We start from the raw sequence: 16,752 nt of genomic DNA on the forward strand, positions 1-16,752 counted from the left end.
CGGTACGCTACTGAAGCGGAGGGGGTTATACGCAACGGTATTTGCATCGCTCGCTATCAACGGCTTGTACCTGTACTCATATGTGATGACATGTGCATTGTAGCGACAAGCGACATGGATGGGCGATTTGGGCGTGATATGGAATGACAGGGCTTGGAACTTGGCGACCTGCACTCGCAACGATTACGGTCGGCTTATTGTGACCTGGACTGTCCCACTGTAACCCTGACTGCCGACTGGACTGTGGCCTGGACTGCCCCCTCCGCCCCGAACTGACTCCCTGTGACCCGACTGTCCTGCTATGACCCAGTCTGACTCGCTGTGTGTGACTCCGCCCCCCCCCCGTGACCCGTGTTGACCCCCTGTGACCCGGACTGATTCATTGTGACCTGGAGTGGTCCCCTGGTGACCCGGACTGACCGGACTGTCACAGAGTGACTGACACTGACTGACCCCCGGACTGACCTCTCTGTACGTCCAGCGCTGCTCCTCGAACATAATGGCCGTCTTGTTGGGGTTCTGGGCCACCGTCTGCTGAAACAGCTCCGGCACGGACATGTTGTAGCGCTCGCACACCTTGATCTTGTAGAGGAGTCTGCCGAACCGCTGCACGGCCCTGCGTGGGAGAGATCAAGTGGAATGTCAATAGCCTGAGGCTCCACGTTGGTAAGATGTTGTCGAATTGATAAGATTGCAGGTGTTTGATGCTAGTGATAAGTTAGAAAACGGTCGCGCAACAGGCATGTAAAACACCGTAACCTTCAAAGGACAAGAAAACAGTGATGGAAATACGCTCACGACACCTATACTTCAACGCACAAAGAAAACGTGAGCACGTTACTAATCAACTATTAACAGAATCAACCAAAAATGTATATAGTTTCTTGTTGATACTCATTGAATATGCCCTAACTTACCAGCCACCCCACAGGCTAACGTCCCCTAAGCGCTTGCGAGCCCCTCCTAACTCACATGAGCTCCCTGGGCAGGGTGCGGTAGGCGATCCGCAGCATCCTCCATCCACCGGTGAGAACCCAGACGGCAAACAGCGCCGCCAGTATCTGGCCGGCCGTGATCTCCACGAGAAACCAGAGGACGGCCGAGGCCCCTCCGTAGAGCGCCACGCGGCCTGCCGCCGACATGGCTGTCCCTGCTGCTGCTGCTGCTGCTGCTACTGCTGCTGTCCCGGTGCTGCGAGGAGCGAGAGGCGGTGTGCGGCCTCCCGGATCGTTACGTCGACTGACGCCGGTCGCCGGCACCGCACCGCGGCCGGGAACGCCCCCAGACACCTGGCGGCAGCGGCGCGAACTGCTGTGAGAGGCCGGACGCGACTCGCCGCCGGGCCGCTCGGTAAACATGAGATTACACACGGGTGCGAGTCGCGAGGAGAGGGCTTCTCTCCATAATGAAGCACGGAGGCCTTTCACAGTCTGCATGAATCCACCTTCTGACCGTTGCAAGGATATTTAACCCTAACCCGAAAAATCTGTCATCTATCGTCTTTCTAATGATGACCAATGAGCCAAAGATGGATCTCGGAAAGGATGTTATGGGGGGTGTAGATGCCCCCCTTCTCCAAAGGCCAGAAAAAAAAAAACTAGTAAGATTTCGATTGTGTATGCAGGTGCGAGGCAGTTGAAAATCAACTTATGGAGGGTCGAATGGACCCCCGCTCGTTTTTTGTGTGAATAACTGACGCAAAAAGCGGCCGCTCGCGACGAAACTTTCAGCACTCTCGAGTTTATTAATTTTATACTTGCCCTGAAAATTTCATGAACCTGACCCACATGACCTTTGACCTGTGACCTGTTGCTCGAGGTCGAGACCATGTTTGGCCGGAATCAATGCGGCAGATGTCAGCTCATATTATCCGCACGTTTCCAGCCTTCTGTGGTTGTAAACGTTCAAACATGTGAAATACTGTTGGTCCCATGCATTCTGGTGTCAAGGTCACATGAAGGTCAGGTAAAGGTCACTGACCTTTGATGAACTTGGTTGACTGTTTTTAGTTTTAGGTGCTTCTGAGGTAGTTTTTGGAGCTGATTTCGAATTTACCACCCATTTGAACATTAACAAAGTACTTTAGGTGCCTTGGTAACATGTTGGGAAGCTGTCAGTGGTGGTTGACACCTACTGTGGCTGGTCAGTGGGACCCCTAGTGGTTGACCTGACCAGACCTGGCCTGACCTGTCCTAAATGCATTAACCAGGTAAATGATGGGCCTCCCGGCCACCTTCCACGCGGTAGGGGGCATATTTTTGCCCCCCCCCCCCTCGTAGCTCCGAACCTACCGGACGGATCCGCAAAATTCAAACGGCGTTCGATAGCCCTGCCAAATTTGTTCAGGGAACTCAAGTTTCATTGACCTCGGGGTCACCGATGACGTCACACAGGTCAGATCAAAGATAAAATGTTTCACCGTTCACAGGTCTTCTATGGAATGCCCTATAATATCGAGTAAAACGCATTTTGTCGAGAATCAGCGGTAGGGCTTAATGCCTAGGACATATATTGCTATTGGAGGTCACTGATAATACCAGGTCGCAGGTCACAGATCAGGTCACCAAGGATGAGCAGTGAGCACATCAACCCAACTTTACTAGGGTTGTGTGATGCATGTTTTATGGCATTTTTTTTTTTTTACTTCCAACTCAATAATGTTGGTTATAAGACCATCAGGTACGGTTTAGGTCACTTTCTGGTGATTTCAGGACAAATCTTCGTATGGCATTTCTTCGTCGCGCAATTCTTCGTCCGCATTTCTTCGTCCGCAAATCTTCGTCGGCGCATTTATTCGTGTCGCATTACTTCGTCTCGCATTTCTTCGTAGGTGCAAAAATTCGTAGCGCATTTCTTCGTATCCGCATTTCTTCGTCGGCGCATTTCTTCGTCAAGCATTTTTTCGTCCACGCATTTCTTCGTCTACGCAAATCTTCGTCCGCATTTCTTCGTCCACGCAAATCTTCGTCTGCGCAAATCTTCGTCCGCAAGTCTTCGTCCCCGCAAATCTTCGTCCGCAAATCTTCGTCCGCATTTTTTCGTCCACGCATTTCTTCGTCTACGCAAATCTTCGTCCGCATTTCTTCGTCCACGCAAATCTTCGTCCCCGCAAATCTTCGTCCGCAAATCTTCGTCCGCAAATCTTCGTCCGCAAATTTTCGTCCGCATTTTTCGTCCACGCATTTCTTCGTCCAACCAAATCTTCGTCCGCAAGCCTTTGTCTGCGCTATCTTCGTCTCCGCAAACATTCGTCCACAAATGTGGTTCAATAAAACCATGAAGAAATATCAGACAGTCAAGTGAATGACGAATTTAATGCAAGGAATGGATGATCGAAACTTTTGAAGACAGGTAGATGAGGTCAGTTAGGTGAAGCTATTTTATTTGGGAGCCGACAATCGTAACATTCCATATCATTTGTGTCCCGGACATTCTTTTTTTGCGGTCGTTGAATGACAATATAATCTCTTGTACCCTCGCCGGCATAGGCGGAACGGGGAGGGCACCGGGGCACCGTTCCCCTCTTTAATTTTGGCCTTTTAACAGTAGCCCTATGGGCGTTGCATGGAAAGCATATTGGACCAAAAGTCGGCAGTGCCGTGCCCCCCCCCCCCCCTTAATTGAAGATGTTCCGCCGCTACTGCCCGCCGGACCTATTTGTTTTCTACGGTACACGCCGGCCGAGGGCCCGAGGGGGCGGGTACGACCCCCCCCCCATCGCCGTTTCGCCACTGGTGGAGCTAGCGCGTCGCGGAAAAAAACGAGCGTGTGCGCCGTTACGAGCCGCAGAGATTAATACCCGATTTTAAGGCCTTCTAGGTCAGGGGTCGGCATACGGCCCGCGGTCCGGATCCGGCCAGGTGGGTGACGGTTGGATCCGGCCCGCGACCAGCTGACGTCCGGCCCGCGGCTGGTATCAGCGACTTACATCGTGTTCCGGCCCGCGGTTCCTTCATAAATCGACTCCGATATAAAAGTGACTCAAATGTGCTTTGGCACAACAGTTCTTCCTTCGCACACTTCATGAGTTTATAAACACCATTTGCGGGTGTTTTTGTCTAATTCTACTTCTAGACAAAACTTGCAACGGTAAGATTTGGTCAGCAGCTTTTGCGCGCAGCATCAACGACTGCTGCAGGTGCGTGCACTTGGCGGCTTCACGTGGTCTACTCGCTTAACCTTCCAGGCGGTGTGTGTGTGGGGGGGGGGGGGGCGGACCGGAACACGATGTAAGTCGCTGATACCAGCCGCGGGCCGGACGTCAGATGGTCGCGGGCCGGATCCAACCGTCATCCACCTGGCCGGATCCGGCCCGCAGGCCGTATGCCAACCCCTGACCTAGAAGGCCTTAAAATCGGGCATTAATCTCTGCGGCTCGTAACGGCGCACACGCTCGTTTTTTTTCCGCGACGCGCTAGCTCCACCAGTGGCAAACGGCGATGGGGGGGGGGTCGTACCCGCCCCCTCGGCCGGCGTGTACCGTAGAAAACAAATAGGTCCGGCGGGCAGTAGCGGCGGAACATCTTCAATTAAAGGGACCCTCCCACCTTAACATTAGATTTGAGTTGAGATAGCCAAAATGGGGTCCCTGGCTCACAATTACCGGTTTCGGCACTCACAACATCGAGAAATGCCTTAAATCGGAAATATTGAATTTCAAAATTGCAGCATTTTGATTCAGAGGGGCTAATGCATAGGAATACCCCTCTGAATGTGTGACGTCAGAGCAGATATCTTACAATTTTTAAATGTTTGACTAAAACATTTTGTAGCACGCGGTGGTATATGCTGCTTTGCGCGCAACAAATGCCGCACTTTCAAATAAAGTCGCTAGGAACAGCGGAGATCCCAAAAAGCAAACAAAAGTAAAAGTCTAATATCTTGAAAACCGGTGAATATTTTTCGATGAAATTTGGTAGACATTCGTTTTTGCTCTTTCTGAACCGAGCGACATCACTTTCATGCCAATTCATTAACTTTTTTGAAGGTGGGAGGGTCCCTTTAAGGGGGGCACGGCACTGCCGACTTTTGGTCCAATATGCTTTCCATGCAACGCCCATAGGGCTACTGTTAAAAGGCCAAAATTAAAGAGGGGAACTGTGCCCCAGTCACCCAGTGCCCTCCCCGTTCCGCCGCCTATGCCGGCGAGGGTACAAGAGATTATATTGTCATTCAACGACCGCGAAAAAAAGAATGTCCGGGACACAAATGACCCAGTAAACATGACGACGTCGGCCCGACGTCGGGCCGAGGCTCGGCCCGACGTCGGCCCAACGTCGGTTCAACCTCGGCCCGACATCGGCTGGACGTCGGATATGCCCGCATGTTCCGACGTCCAGCCGAAGTCCAGCCGACGTCGAGCCGACGTCGGGCCGAGATCGTTTGCCGAGGTTGACGAGATCGTTTGTCGTTGGACCGACGGGGCCGACTTCGGCATGTTTATTGGGACAACGCGCCAAAAATATCAACCGGCGGCGGGATTCGAGCCCCCCAGTCGCCGACGTCGGCATGTTTACTGGGACAACACGCCAAAAGCATCAGCCGGCGATGGGATTCGAACCCCATGTCATTCGAACGCGAGGTTAGTGCGCTAACCACTACACCACGCACCCAGCTAACGAATTTGGTTTGTTTTGTTGGGTTATGCCCTTTCGGTCTAACAAGACCATTTCAGAGCCGGAAGGATCATAGGATGGAGACATTGGTCTTCTTGGCGAGCACCCTGGGTCCAGTTCATAAAGAGTCCCTGGTCCCATTGCTGTTACGTGACACTTATTGGAAAGGGCGACCCCACAATGGATTCATATAGCCACTCTTACACACCTCCACCAACGTTTCCCAAAGTGTCCCTTTGATAAGTGGCACTTTGGCAAAGTGACACTTGCCGACTGGCCTTTCTATATGAACTGGGCCCGGCCCTGGTGAGTTGCCGGGGCTGAGCCTGACCAGAGGATAGGCCGAGCAGCCCCCAAGCACTCACCGCACCCGGCTACGGGCGAGCTCGGCTTACGGGCAATCCCAAATGGGATAAAGTTTTCCGTCCAGTCCGGATCAGCGGGTTGCGGCGTGGAGGAAGATTTGAGTTTCCTGAGGATATTTTGAATACAGAAGCTCTTTATGAAACATGAAACATGTATTTTATATTATTTTAATGGTCAAAACAGCGGCCGATGTCGGTCCGACGTCGCCCCGACGTCGGCCCGACGTCGGCTGGACCTCAGCAATTGATCTCGGTCCGACGTCGGCCCGACGTCGGCTGGACCTCGGCTGGACGTCGGAACATGCGGGCATATCCGACATCCAGCCGACGTCGTGCCGAGGTTGGACCGACGTCGGGCCGACGTCGACATGCCGATGCCGAGTTGCCGACGTCACCCCGACGTCGGCCGACGTCGGGCCGACGTCGGCATGTTTACTGGGGATATGGAATGTTACAATTGTCGGCTCCAAATACAATAGCTTCACCTGACTGACCTCATCTACCTGACTTCAAAAGTTTCGATCATCCATTCCATGCATCAAATTCGTCATTCACTTGACTGTCTGATATTTCTATGGTTTTATTGAACTACAATTGTGGACGAGTGTTTGCGGAGACGAAGATAGCGCAGATAAAGATTTGCGGACGAAGATTTGCGGACGAAGATTTGATTGGACGAAGAAATGCGTGGACGAAAAATGCGGACGAAAATTTGCGGACGAAGATTTGCGGACGAAGATTTGCGGTCGAAGATTTGCGGACGAAGATTTGCGGGGACGAAGATTTGCGTGGACGAAGAAATGCGGACGAAGATTTGCGTAGACGAAGAAATGCGTGGACGAAAAAATGCGGACGAAGATTTGCGGACGAAGATTTGCGGGGACGAAGATTTGCGGACGAAGATTAGCGCAGACGAAGATTTGCGCAGACGAAGATTTGCGTGGACGAAGAAATGCGGACGAAGATTTGCGTAGACGAAGAAATGCGTGGACGAAAAAATGCTTGACGAAGAAATGCACCGACGAAGAAATGCGGATACGAAGAAATGCGCTACGAATTTTTGCACCTACGAAGAAAAGCGAGACGAAGTAATGCGACACGAATAAATGCGCCGACGAAGATTTGCGGACGAAGAAATGCGGACGAAATATTGCGCGACGAAGAAATGCCATACGAAGATTTGTCCGGTTACGCTTTCTGGTGGTCAGGTCAATGTCAATCACTGGCGGTCGCAGGGGGGGGGGGCCACGGGGGCCATGGCCCCCCCCCTTTGGTGCTGAAAGGTGGGGCCATACTATCTTTTGGCCCCACCTTTCAGATCGAACAAAAGTCCTAGAAAAGCTTTTCGTATGTTTCATTTTCTTTCTTGCGCCATCAAAGGACGTAAATTTCACTCATGATGAGTGGGCTCAGTTTCGCATTCTGTCAATTTGGCGGTCAGCGTCGCTGGCACCGGTTCACGAGTATGGCCGGATCTTATATGGAATATCAGCGCGGGTTTACTTGAGGCTCTCGTAGGCCCAGCATTCAGCAATGGCTGGCATGAGACCCTCTTCGGTAGTGGCGGGTGGGCCCTGCTAAAGGAGATTGGCTCCAAGACACTAAAGTAAGACCTCATGGGTTGGTGCTGTGCACCTCAGAAGCCCGGTGGTGACGCCGTATGCCGGCTTGGTTTCTTAAGGATTAGCGTGGAACCTCCGGGGCCTGCATAGAGTTTGCATGAGCTATGTAATCTCAGAGGCATGTGTGTAATGTGTACCTACACAGTGGCGGTCGCGGGGGGCCGGGGGGGGGGGCATCAGGGCCATGCCCCCAAAGGTCAATAAAGGGGGCCATCATATCATTTGCCCCCCCCCCCCTCAAACAACCAATGGGCCCCCATATAGGTGTATGGGGCCCTGGCAATTATTCGATCGTCACGAGGCTAAAAAAACCCACGCCCAGCTATTAATATAGCTCCCACACCGGTCTTTGAACGTCCTACACTGACCTCTGAGGGAACTTCAGTGGCGGTCAAGCGCCCACGTTGACCGCTAAGAGCCTACATCAACCTCTGAGGCCCCACATCTGGCCTATGAGGGCCCCTAACCGGCCTCAGGGGTCCCAACCGGCGTCTGAGGGTCTCACACCGGTCTCTGAAGGCCTTATTTCTGTCTCTGGTGTCCCAAGACGAACCTTTAGGTGCCAATAAGGGCCCCGCACTGGCTGCTGAAGACCCGATGCCGGCCTCTAAGGGTCTGCATTGGCCTCTGAGGAGGGCCCATCTTGGCCTTTGAGGGCCCTCTGCTGGCCTCTGGGGTCCAACGACGGCTCATGCCGGTCTTTTAGGGCCCCACGCTGACCTCTGAGGGCCCATGCTGGCCTGTAATGAGTAAGGACCCACATTAGCCTCTGAGAGCCCAACTCGGTCTCTGATGGTCTCAAACTACTGGCCTTTGTAGTTTGCAGGCCCTGTACTGGTCTCTGAGGGCCCTAAACTAGTCTCTACATGAAAACATACATGGGTGGGTTTCCGAAGATCAGAGGGCTCACGCAGTCTCCGGCACAGCCTTACGTTGGTCCTGATCGATATTGCTTTACGTCCTGATGGTCCCGCGCTGATTCCCTCATATTTCGAGGTCGGGACCCCATGAGCCGGTGTGGGTCCTGGGGCTGGCAGAGACTGATGAAGTCCTTAGGGCTCAGGGCCAGTCTTTTTAGCAGTAGGACTAGGCAGGTTGAGTGAGCCCCAACAGAGCCGTTGCGAAGCCCCGCAGGAGTCGCGCGCGGCCCTCAGATGCCAATTCCATGAAAGCTCGGAACCTGTGGGGGTCTCCAGAGGCCGGTGTACCTACTCTCTCCCGCCGCCACACAACTAGGTACCTATATGGGTAAATGTCAGAGCTGGGCAAGTGCGTTCCTTTAGTGCGTTCCTGCGTTCTTCCGTACGTACGCACCGCCCTTTTTAGGAACGCAAGAACGCAGGAACGCAAAGTTTTTCAAAGGAACGTAAGTAAGAGGAACGCACCACCCGAAATTTTGAAGCGTTCCTGCGTTCTTGCGGAACCACCCGAAAAATCATATTGCTGCCAATGACCTCTGTGTCAAATGTTTGAAACTCGAGTACGTGTGTTTGCCGGTAGAGGCGCCACTTGTCGGTCGAATCGAGGAAGGCTTGTTTAGATTTAGTGGTGATGTTCACTATTCGATTCGGTTTCAGGCATCAAATGTGTAAAGTAAATATGATAACTTTTACTTAGATACATCTTTCAACTTAACTATTGTTTTTAAGCAGGTCGTATTTTTGTTGAAAACCCTACGGATGATATTGGTAAAACGTATTTCAGATATTCGATTCGGAAAAGAGATGTCGAGCTGCTTTTCGGCCCCGCGTCGCCATTCTGGGTATTCTGTGATCGATTCGCCCCGTGTTTGGTTGGGCCCGCGCCGCGTGGTTCGGCGGTATTTCTTTGTCCACGACTTCGGTTGTGAAGAACACGCCTGTAGTGTTGGACTGGCGCGATTTGCCTACTTTGTCCGCTACAGTGTTGCGTTGCACTGATTTTGGTATGATTTGCTGCTTGGTAGGGCCAGAATACAATACGGGATAACAGTTTGGGACGCAGGAACGCAGGAACGCTAACGCACCGAGCGGAAAAATTGAGGAACGCTATTCCAGGAACGCACTAACCGCGGCCGGAGGAACGCAGGAACGCTAACGCACTACCGAAAATCGAGGAACGCGCCCAGCTCTGGTAAATGTCATAGTCTAAAAATGCTCTCTGGGTTTCACATGCTTGTTCAAAGCAAGAGGTATCTGTACTTTTTAGCAAGATGTATCTGCACTTTTCCGAATTGTTTTATAGTGGTAAGATCATGAATCCGCGTGCCTAACCTTCCAGTATACCTATGCTACACCGATCCGTCGTCATGGACGGTGCAGCGGCCCGACCGGTGGGCACACCGTGAGACGGTAAATGGAACCGTTGATTTTGCCTTAAATTGAGCTCAAAGATTTCACGCAAGAATGAGATGGATGAAGCATAAGTAATGCCAACTGTGCGGCGCCTCGTGGACGTAAAAAATTAGCCGATCACCCCCCCCCCCCTCCCGGTGATGGATAAATGTTATGTCCCGCGAGTGTGACTTTGGCCCCCCCTTTTGCTAGCGGCTGCGACCGCCAGTGATGTCAATTGTCAGGTCAAAAACGGTCAAAATTCAAGTTGATAGTTTTGCATAAAATGGGTATTGATTTGATGCAGCTCGTCACGGCAAGTCTAATAGTGATCTTTGTTTTGTGCTATGTGGTCTAGAATTGCTAAAAATTGAGTTTGAAAATTTTACGTCAGCAATTGTGAATTATTTTTTTCGCTATACATTGGCTAAAAAAGGTATCGATCACAAATTTGGTATGTGAATAGAAGGCGGTAGGGACTGTCACATATCTTCCGTTTTTTTCTAAATTAAAAAAAAAAAAATGAAATAAAAAACTGATTTCAGGGGGTAAAAATACGAAAACTTCAAAATCTGAGATAGCAGGCCTTGCTTATTACGAGCGAGCGAGCGCAGTGAGCGAGCGAGTTCATTAAAGGGACCCTCCCACCTTCAAAAAAGTTAATGAATTGGCACGAAAGTGATGTCGCTCGGTTCAGAAAGAGCTAAAACGAATATCTACCAAATGTCATCGAAAAATATTCACCGGTTTTCAAGATATTAGACTTTTACTTTTGTTTACTTTTTGAGATCTCCGCTGTTCCTAGCGACTTTATTTGAAAGTGCGGCATTTGTTGCGCGCAAAGCAGCATATACCACCGCGTGGTACCAAACGTTTTAGTAAAAGATTTAAAAATCGTTAGATCTCCGCTGACGTCACAAATTCTAAGGGGGCATACCAATGCACTAGCCCCTTAGAATCCGAAAACTGCAAGTTTGAAATTCCATATCTCCGAATTAAAGCATTTGTCGATGTTGTGAGTGCCCAAACCGGTATTTGCAGGCCATGGCCACCAATTTGGCTATCTCAACTCAAAACTAATGTTAAGGTGGGAGTGTCCCTTTAAGGGAAAATCCTGAGCATGAGCGGCCGGCCGGCCGGCCGTGGGGACGCTCTTCAAAAGCTAATATCTTAGGAACGGGACATCCGATTGACAAGCGGTCTTCTTTACTGAATGTCACTTAGACATAAAAGTTCTGTGGTGTGATGGCCACCATGCGTTCTTGCCAACCACCGCACGTAACGCGTGGTAAAGTTGGACATTTTTTAAGAACCCCCAAAATTGCAACCTCAATAACGACACAACGGTTGGGCCGATTGAATTGAAACTCGGTACACAGTTAGGTCTCCATCAGATAATTCATCTGCATGTGTTAGGGTTGGGGTGCTACAGCACGTGCGCACGTGCAGGGGGCGCTCCCAGATCTAGAGAACGGCTGGGCCGATTGCGCTCAAACTTGGTACACGGTTGGGGACCAGTTAGTAGGGTGCCGTGCAAAAGTCAGTTTGGACCCCGCCTGCACGTGCGCACGTGCAGAATGCCGCTTCCAGATCACAAGAACGGCTGGGCCGATTGATTTCGAATTTGGCACACCGCTAGCGACCAGTTAGAAGGGTGCTTTGCACAAGCCCATTGGAAGTACCCTCTCGCCCTTGCTCACGTGCAGGGCTCACTATCTTGCTCGCTCGTTCTTCGCCCAAAAGGCGTTTTACTGGTAGTTATAGCCCTGTTAATTATACACCTTTTAAGTTGAAAACATTTTTCTGTATCTCTTAAGCTGTAGGCCTGACAGCTCTTCCCGCGAAACATTTTTTGGGTCGAAAATGGCCAGAAGTGATGTCACCTGAAATCTTTTGATCTTCTGATGTTGATGTCTTCAATATTAATATAAACCTGTAATAGTTGGTACCTACCTAGTTAGTACAATATCGATCAGCTACAAACACTACTGTAAAAGCCGGGCTGCACGGCTGCACTGCAAACCTCTTACACCTCTTATACGGCCTTTCTTTTGAGCCTTTCGGCTTTTTCTTTTATTGCAGCGATTGACAGCTAACCCGAGGCCGTATATAGAGGCTAACCGCTGTGCGATAATGACAATAATAACAAAAATAATCACCAACAATTTTTTTTGGTATTTACTACCAGCCCCCTCCAAAGTCATATGGCAGCATGGGCGTGACTTTTCCTACTAGCCCATAGGGTTGCGTGTTAAAATGCGACTTTTCGCGCTTGATTTTCAAGGTTTCGTAGTGTGGGCATCCACATACAAAGTATGTCAAAAGATAGCTACAACATTTTTATTTCCATTTTTGGGACGAAAAGTTCAAGCCCATCCAACCGTTTTCGAGATATTCGTCTATATATGACCCCATGTTTTTGATACATCGGAAGGTCCTGTGTTCGAATCTCGGACAGATCAAAACTTTTATCGTTAATGTGCGGCAAACCATTGCTGCAAAGTAAAGTAGGGGTGAGCGCGCTGGTGATGGAGGGTTGTAAGTTGGCATACCTGACCTTTGATTCAAGCCGGATTTTGTGGCACCAACCTCATTTTCAGGTCAGGTCAGGTCACTGACCTATGACGTCATAAGTGAACCTCTGCACGGTCTAAAAAACGTCGTAACATAGCAACTCCATCAATTCAAGGAGATCTATCACAGGTAGATGAAACTTTCAGAACTTATCAAACTCCCTTATTCTCAAAAGTCGTTAACTTCGGATTTCTCCTAAGGGTCACCTAACGTCAGGTCGGTCAGGTGATCTGGCCATTATAAGCCGATGGGGGGGGGGGGGATAGAGACAGCTATTTTGGCGCTGACAGTGATCTTAGACGGAAAAGACACAAATAGACTCAGAAAGACCTGCCGAATTGAATAACGTGCAACTTGACCTCATCATGAGGTAATGACCTGACCTGACCTTGGACGGAGGTCAACATCCTAAATTGACCTCACCCATACAAAAAGCATATCATTCGACGTGGCTGAGCATCACGAACACGATGGTGTCAAAATTGCAGCTCTGATACCATTTTAGGCGACTACCGAACAATCCACTTCCTGGTATGCCAATGCTTTTATTATCTAAAGACGATGAACACTGAACATTCTCATATATGCAAACATGCCACTTTGGGTTACAGAGTAAGTGGTTCCCAATCGTACTTACTACACGTTCCACACATCACACTATCGCTCGTAATTGCAATGCAAATAAGCTTTGGCTCGTTGGAAATAAACTTTGGCATTGGAAGATGTCACGGTATTACACTTAACATTGACCACAATTAGATATCAGGTACCTATCAATATCAGTAACATTCAGCTCATCCTCAACACATAACAATCAGACGGAGAACACTACGGTAAACCTCAAAGAGGTTTTGGCCATGGTAGGCAATGAGGCATAGCTGCGAGCAGGATCTTCGATCTGAGAAAACATGAAGATGAAATTACATGCATCACACTTGCAATAAAAACAAACTCAAGTGATACTTATCTTTGAAAAATCAGGATGAAAGAACATGAACCTATTTGAAAACATAACAAGCATTATCAGAGGAATAGTTAATGCATGGTTATTTAAAAGACCTGTTAATACCTATTAAGGTAGTGGATTGTTAACAGGATCTTAGAATGGTCGAGAGATGTTACCTTCAGAAGGGTTTCCTTTCGTGGTCACACATTATTGATGTTAACAAATGAACACTGGGTGGTGCACACCCTGAAAGTGACAGCTTCACACAAGCTGTTGTCTATGTTGAAAATTAGGCTTCGTTCCTGTTCAGATTAAGACAGTTGATGGCACCTTTGGTTAGCTTTGTTCAAGGAAGCATTCATTTTGCCAGTGTCGGTAGGGCAGCCTGGCTACATATAGGAATCTTGAGCCAGGCACAGCATACATGTAGTAGTGCATGTGTCCTGAAAAAGGATCAGAGATATATGGCTCAGGAAGTTATAAATGGAATTGACTCAGGCTGCTCTGAGGATGATTGACCACAAAGACATGGCTATTGTGAAAGCCCTGAAATAACTCATGAACTGGTGTGTTTTGAGTGAAGTGGAATATCAAGAACAGCATTAAAAAATAAAAAATAAAAATTGACCCAAAAATTATCTTCCATGTTTAGTTTCAATCACCAAAATCTTACGCGTTTTCATACAAACTAAAATTACCAAGAAATTGCACAATTATCACTAACATGTGGCAACAAATGCTTCTTTCTACTTACTATCCACTTTCATGGATGCAGGATGCATGTGTTTTGATTTCATTATCACAGCAACACAGTTGTACGAGATGCTTACACAAAGTATTATGTTATATTTATGTTGATGTTATTCAGCTAGAGCCTGGGACAGTGATATTGTATTGTTAAGTTTGTTCAAAACCAATGTCCCAAAATTTGCTAGTTTTGGGTGGGAAATGACGTCCAACTGAAATCAATTTTCCACTTCCATCTCCAATTTTCAAGAACAATTTTTCACTCTGAAATAAAATTTTGGGACACTGTTCACTGTTCATAAGTCATAACACCAGCTTCACTTCTTAGTAATGATAGCTTTCAGAAGACTTCAGTATTCCTTCATCAGCCTGTCAGGGCTCTAAAAATACATACAAACGAGTAGTGACCAACATAGAAAAGACAATACACAAATGTCGCACGAAAGCTGCCATCGCAAATAGATAAAGCCGGTGTACGCAATCTTTGCAATACGATTATACCAAATATGCTCAGTGCTCACAGCTAAGTCGAAAGGTGTCGCCATGCATCACAATTTATAAAATTCCTTGAAACTTCTTTTTTAACACATTACGCAACAGTGAAAGAATGAGAAAGCATGAGGCTGGCCCACAGTCAAGTACAGCAGTTTGCAAATTTGCACACAGTTACTCAGAAAGGCCTTTGTTCACACAATTCCATGCATAATGAAGAGCCAATTTTTTAATGCACACGATAGTTATTAAATACTTAGCCAGCACAATTTGTAAGTCTTTAAATGAAGGGAGAAAATCATGGAACTGCGTGAAAAACCACACCACAAGCCGCCTTGTGTATAAATATGAAGCGCAATGTATTGAAACACGAGCGCCAGCTGCGCCGCGCTTCAGCGCAGCCATATCCTAGGATAATTTTTGGTATATAGTAAAAAGCTCCCAGTTCTAGTTGTTTTTCTAGATGATATAGTATAATTCTAGTATATACTAGGAAAAACTTTGGAGTACCCGACTCTTTAGTGCCCTGTTTACTACCAACCGCTGTTCTGTCTCAAGCACCCAACACGCGTTTCAGAAATGATCTACCGTGTACACCAATCAGCAGCACGTATGCTATTTGACTCTCCTTTTTCGAATTTCTATTGGTTCTTGACTCTTTCAATAACTCAAACTGACCGTTATCTGAAAGAGAACACTGAACACGAAAACGGTATGTCTCTAGCACGCAGTGTTTGTCATCAGAGGTCGCGTTCGTTTTTATTTTTCCCTAGGGACAAGTTCCAAAACCTAGCGAAACCTTTTACAATATAGAAACATTTTACAATTTTTTGACAAATTATTTGAAACTTAGAAAACAAAAACTAGCCAACGCGCACGGCAAGAAGCTAATACGAATTACTGAATGCAGACAATTTCAAATTTGCCTTGTTCATGGGAAAAAGTGACATTTATCGATCGAATGATTTCCTAAAAGGTATGGCAGATATTCATTTCGTTCGACGAACGAATCCAAAGGCGCGGGAAATCAGCGGCAGTCTAATATACCTAAATCTGAGAGGACGGGAAACCCGTTCAGTCATTTTTCATATCCAGAATCCTCGTCATCTTCTCCACGCCTCGAACCTCCTGTGCTGGACAGAACAGTGAACAGTCTCATTTACCCGGCGCGGGTAGCGTATAGCTCCTCCACAGGGAGTAGATCCGGCAGATCCATCGTACAGTGGGGTGACCATTGCATTGACGGAGTTGGGTCATGGGTGGCCTGTCCACTGGACGGGCCCAGCCCCGGCGGGGCACCAGTGTGACCGCCCACCCACACTGCCCAGACCCAGACCATTGTCGTCCCCTGATTTATATCATCCCTCCGCGTTACGGTCCAAGGCGGACATGAGGACAGGTGGCGCCGCCGCCACTCGCATAGCGGCGGGAATGTGAACTAACCTGTTTACCATAAGGCCGCTGTGCTAACGGCCGCTGCGGGCGCCGTTTCGGGCTAGTTTTGACTTTGTACCGCAATTAATGGTTTATTTATAATAAAAAATGGACCAGCGAGAGTCGTGCCGGAATCAGAATTCAATGTTCTACAAAACTAAGCCATTTTCATTGTGATCACGTCATCGACTTCACCGCCCAACCCAATAAAGCAGAAATATGTCGTGTCACCGGTGATTACACGCAAAAATTCTTTGGCATATAGCATAAAAACCAGAACACCTTTGACTGCAGCGACTATGCGGTACTACAGAAAATTGTATGGCCTACCTAATGGTGCCCATTACTTAATAATTAAGCTGAGTATTTCGTCGCCTAACTCTTGTAAAACCGTATGTCCGCTTGTCTATGGAGTTTGGACCGTAACGGGCTCTGGGCAAATTTGATTTGACCGCAAAGGCCAACACATACGAAATAAAAACCGGCCACGGACAGGCATCAGTATCACTCAACGCTGATATCGTAAACCGTGATTTGCTCGCAGGTCACTGCATCATGTAAACATGTTGACATTTCTGTATCCCAAACGGTTCGCTTCATTACCTTCACGCCATCTCCATTTCCATTGTCTACATACAGCTCCGG

General features: G+C 48.5%; 1 protein-coding gene across 1 annotated transcript; it reads right to left on the reverse strand.

Moving 5' to 3' along the window:
• Positions 1-465: 465 nt before the first annotated feature.
• LOC122393121 (long-chain fatty acid transport protein 4-like) lies at positions 466-13,727 on the reverse strand (the record flags this gene model as incomplete). The annotated part of the gene is made up of 3 exons (XM_043388791.1): positions 13,611-13,727; positions 973-1,289; positions 466-616 (listed from the first exon to the last, which is right to left on the reverse strand). Coding segments are annotated over exons 2-3 (321 nt in total), but the record flags the coding sequence as incomplete, so codon positions are not given.
• Between the last annotated feature and the right edge of the window lie 3,025 nt (positions 13,728-16,752).

Source organism: Amphibalanus amphitrite, unplaced genomic scaffold (genome assembly GCF_019059575.1).
Source record: "Amphibalanus amphitrite isolate SeventyFive unplaced genomic scaffold, NRLGWU_Aamphi_draft 000516F_arrow, whole genome shotgun sequence".
Taxonomy (NCBI): Eukaryota; Metazoa; Arthropoda; class Thecostraca; order Balanomorpha; family Balanidae; genus Amphibalanus; species Amphibalanus amphitrite.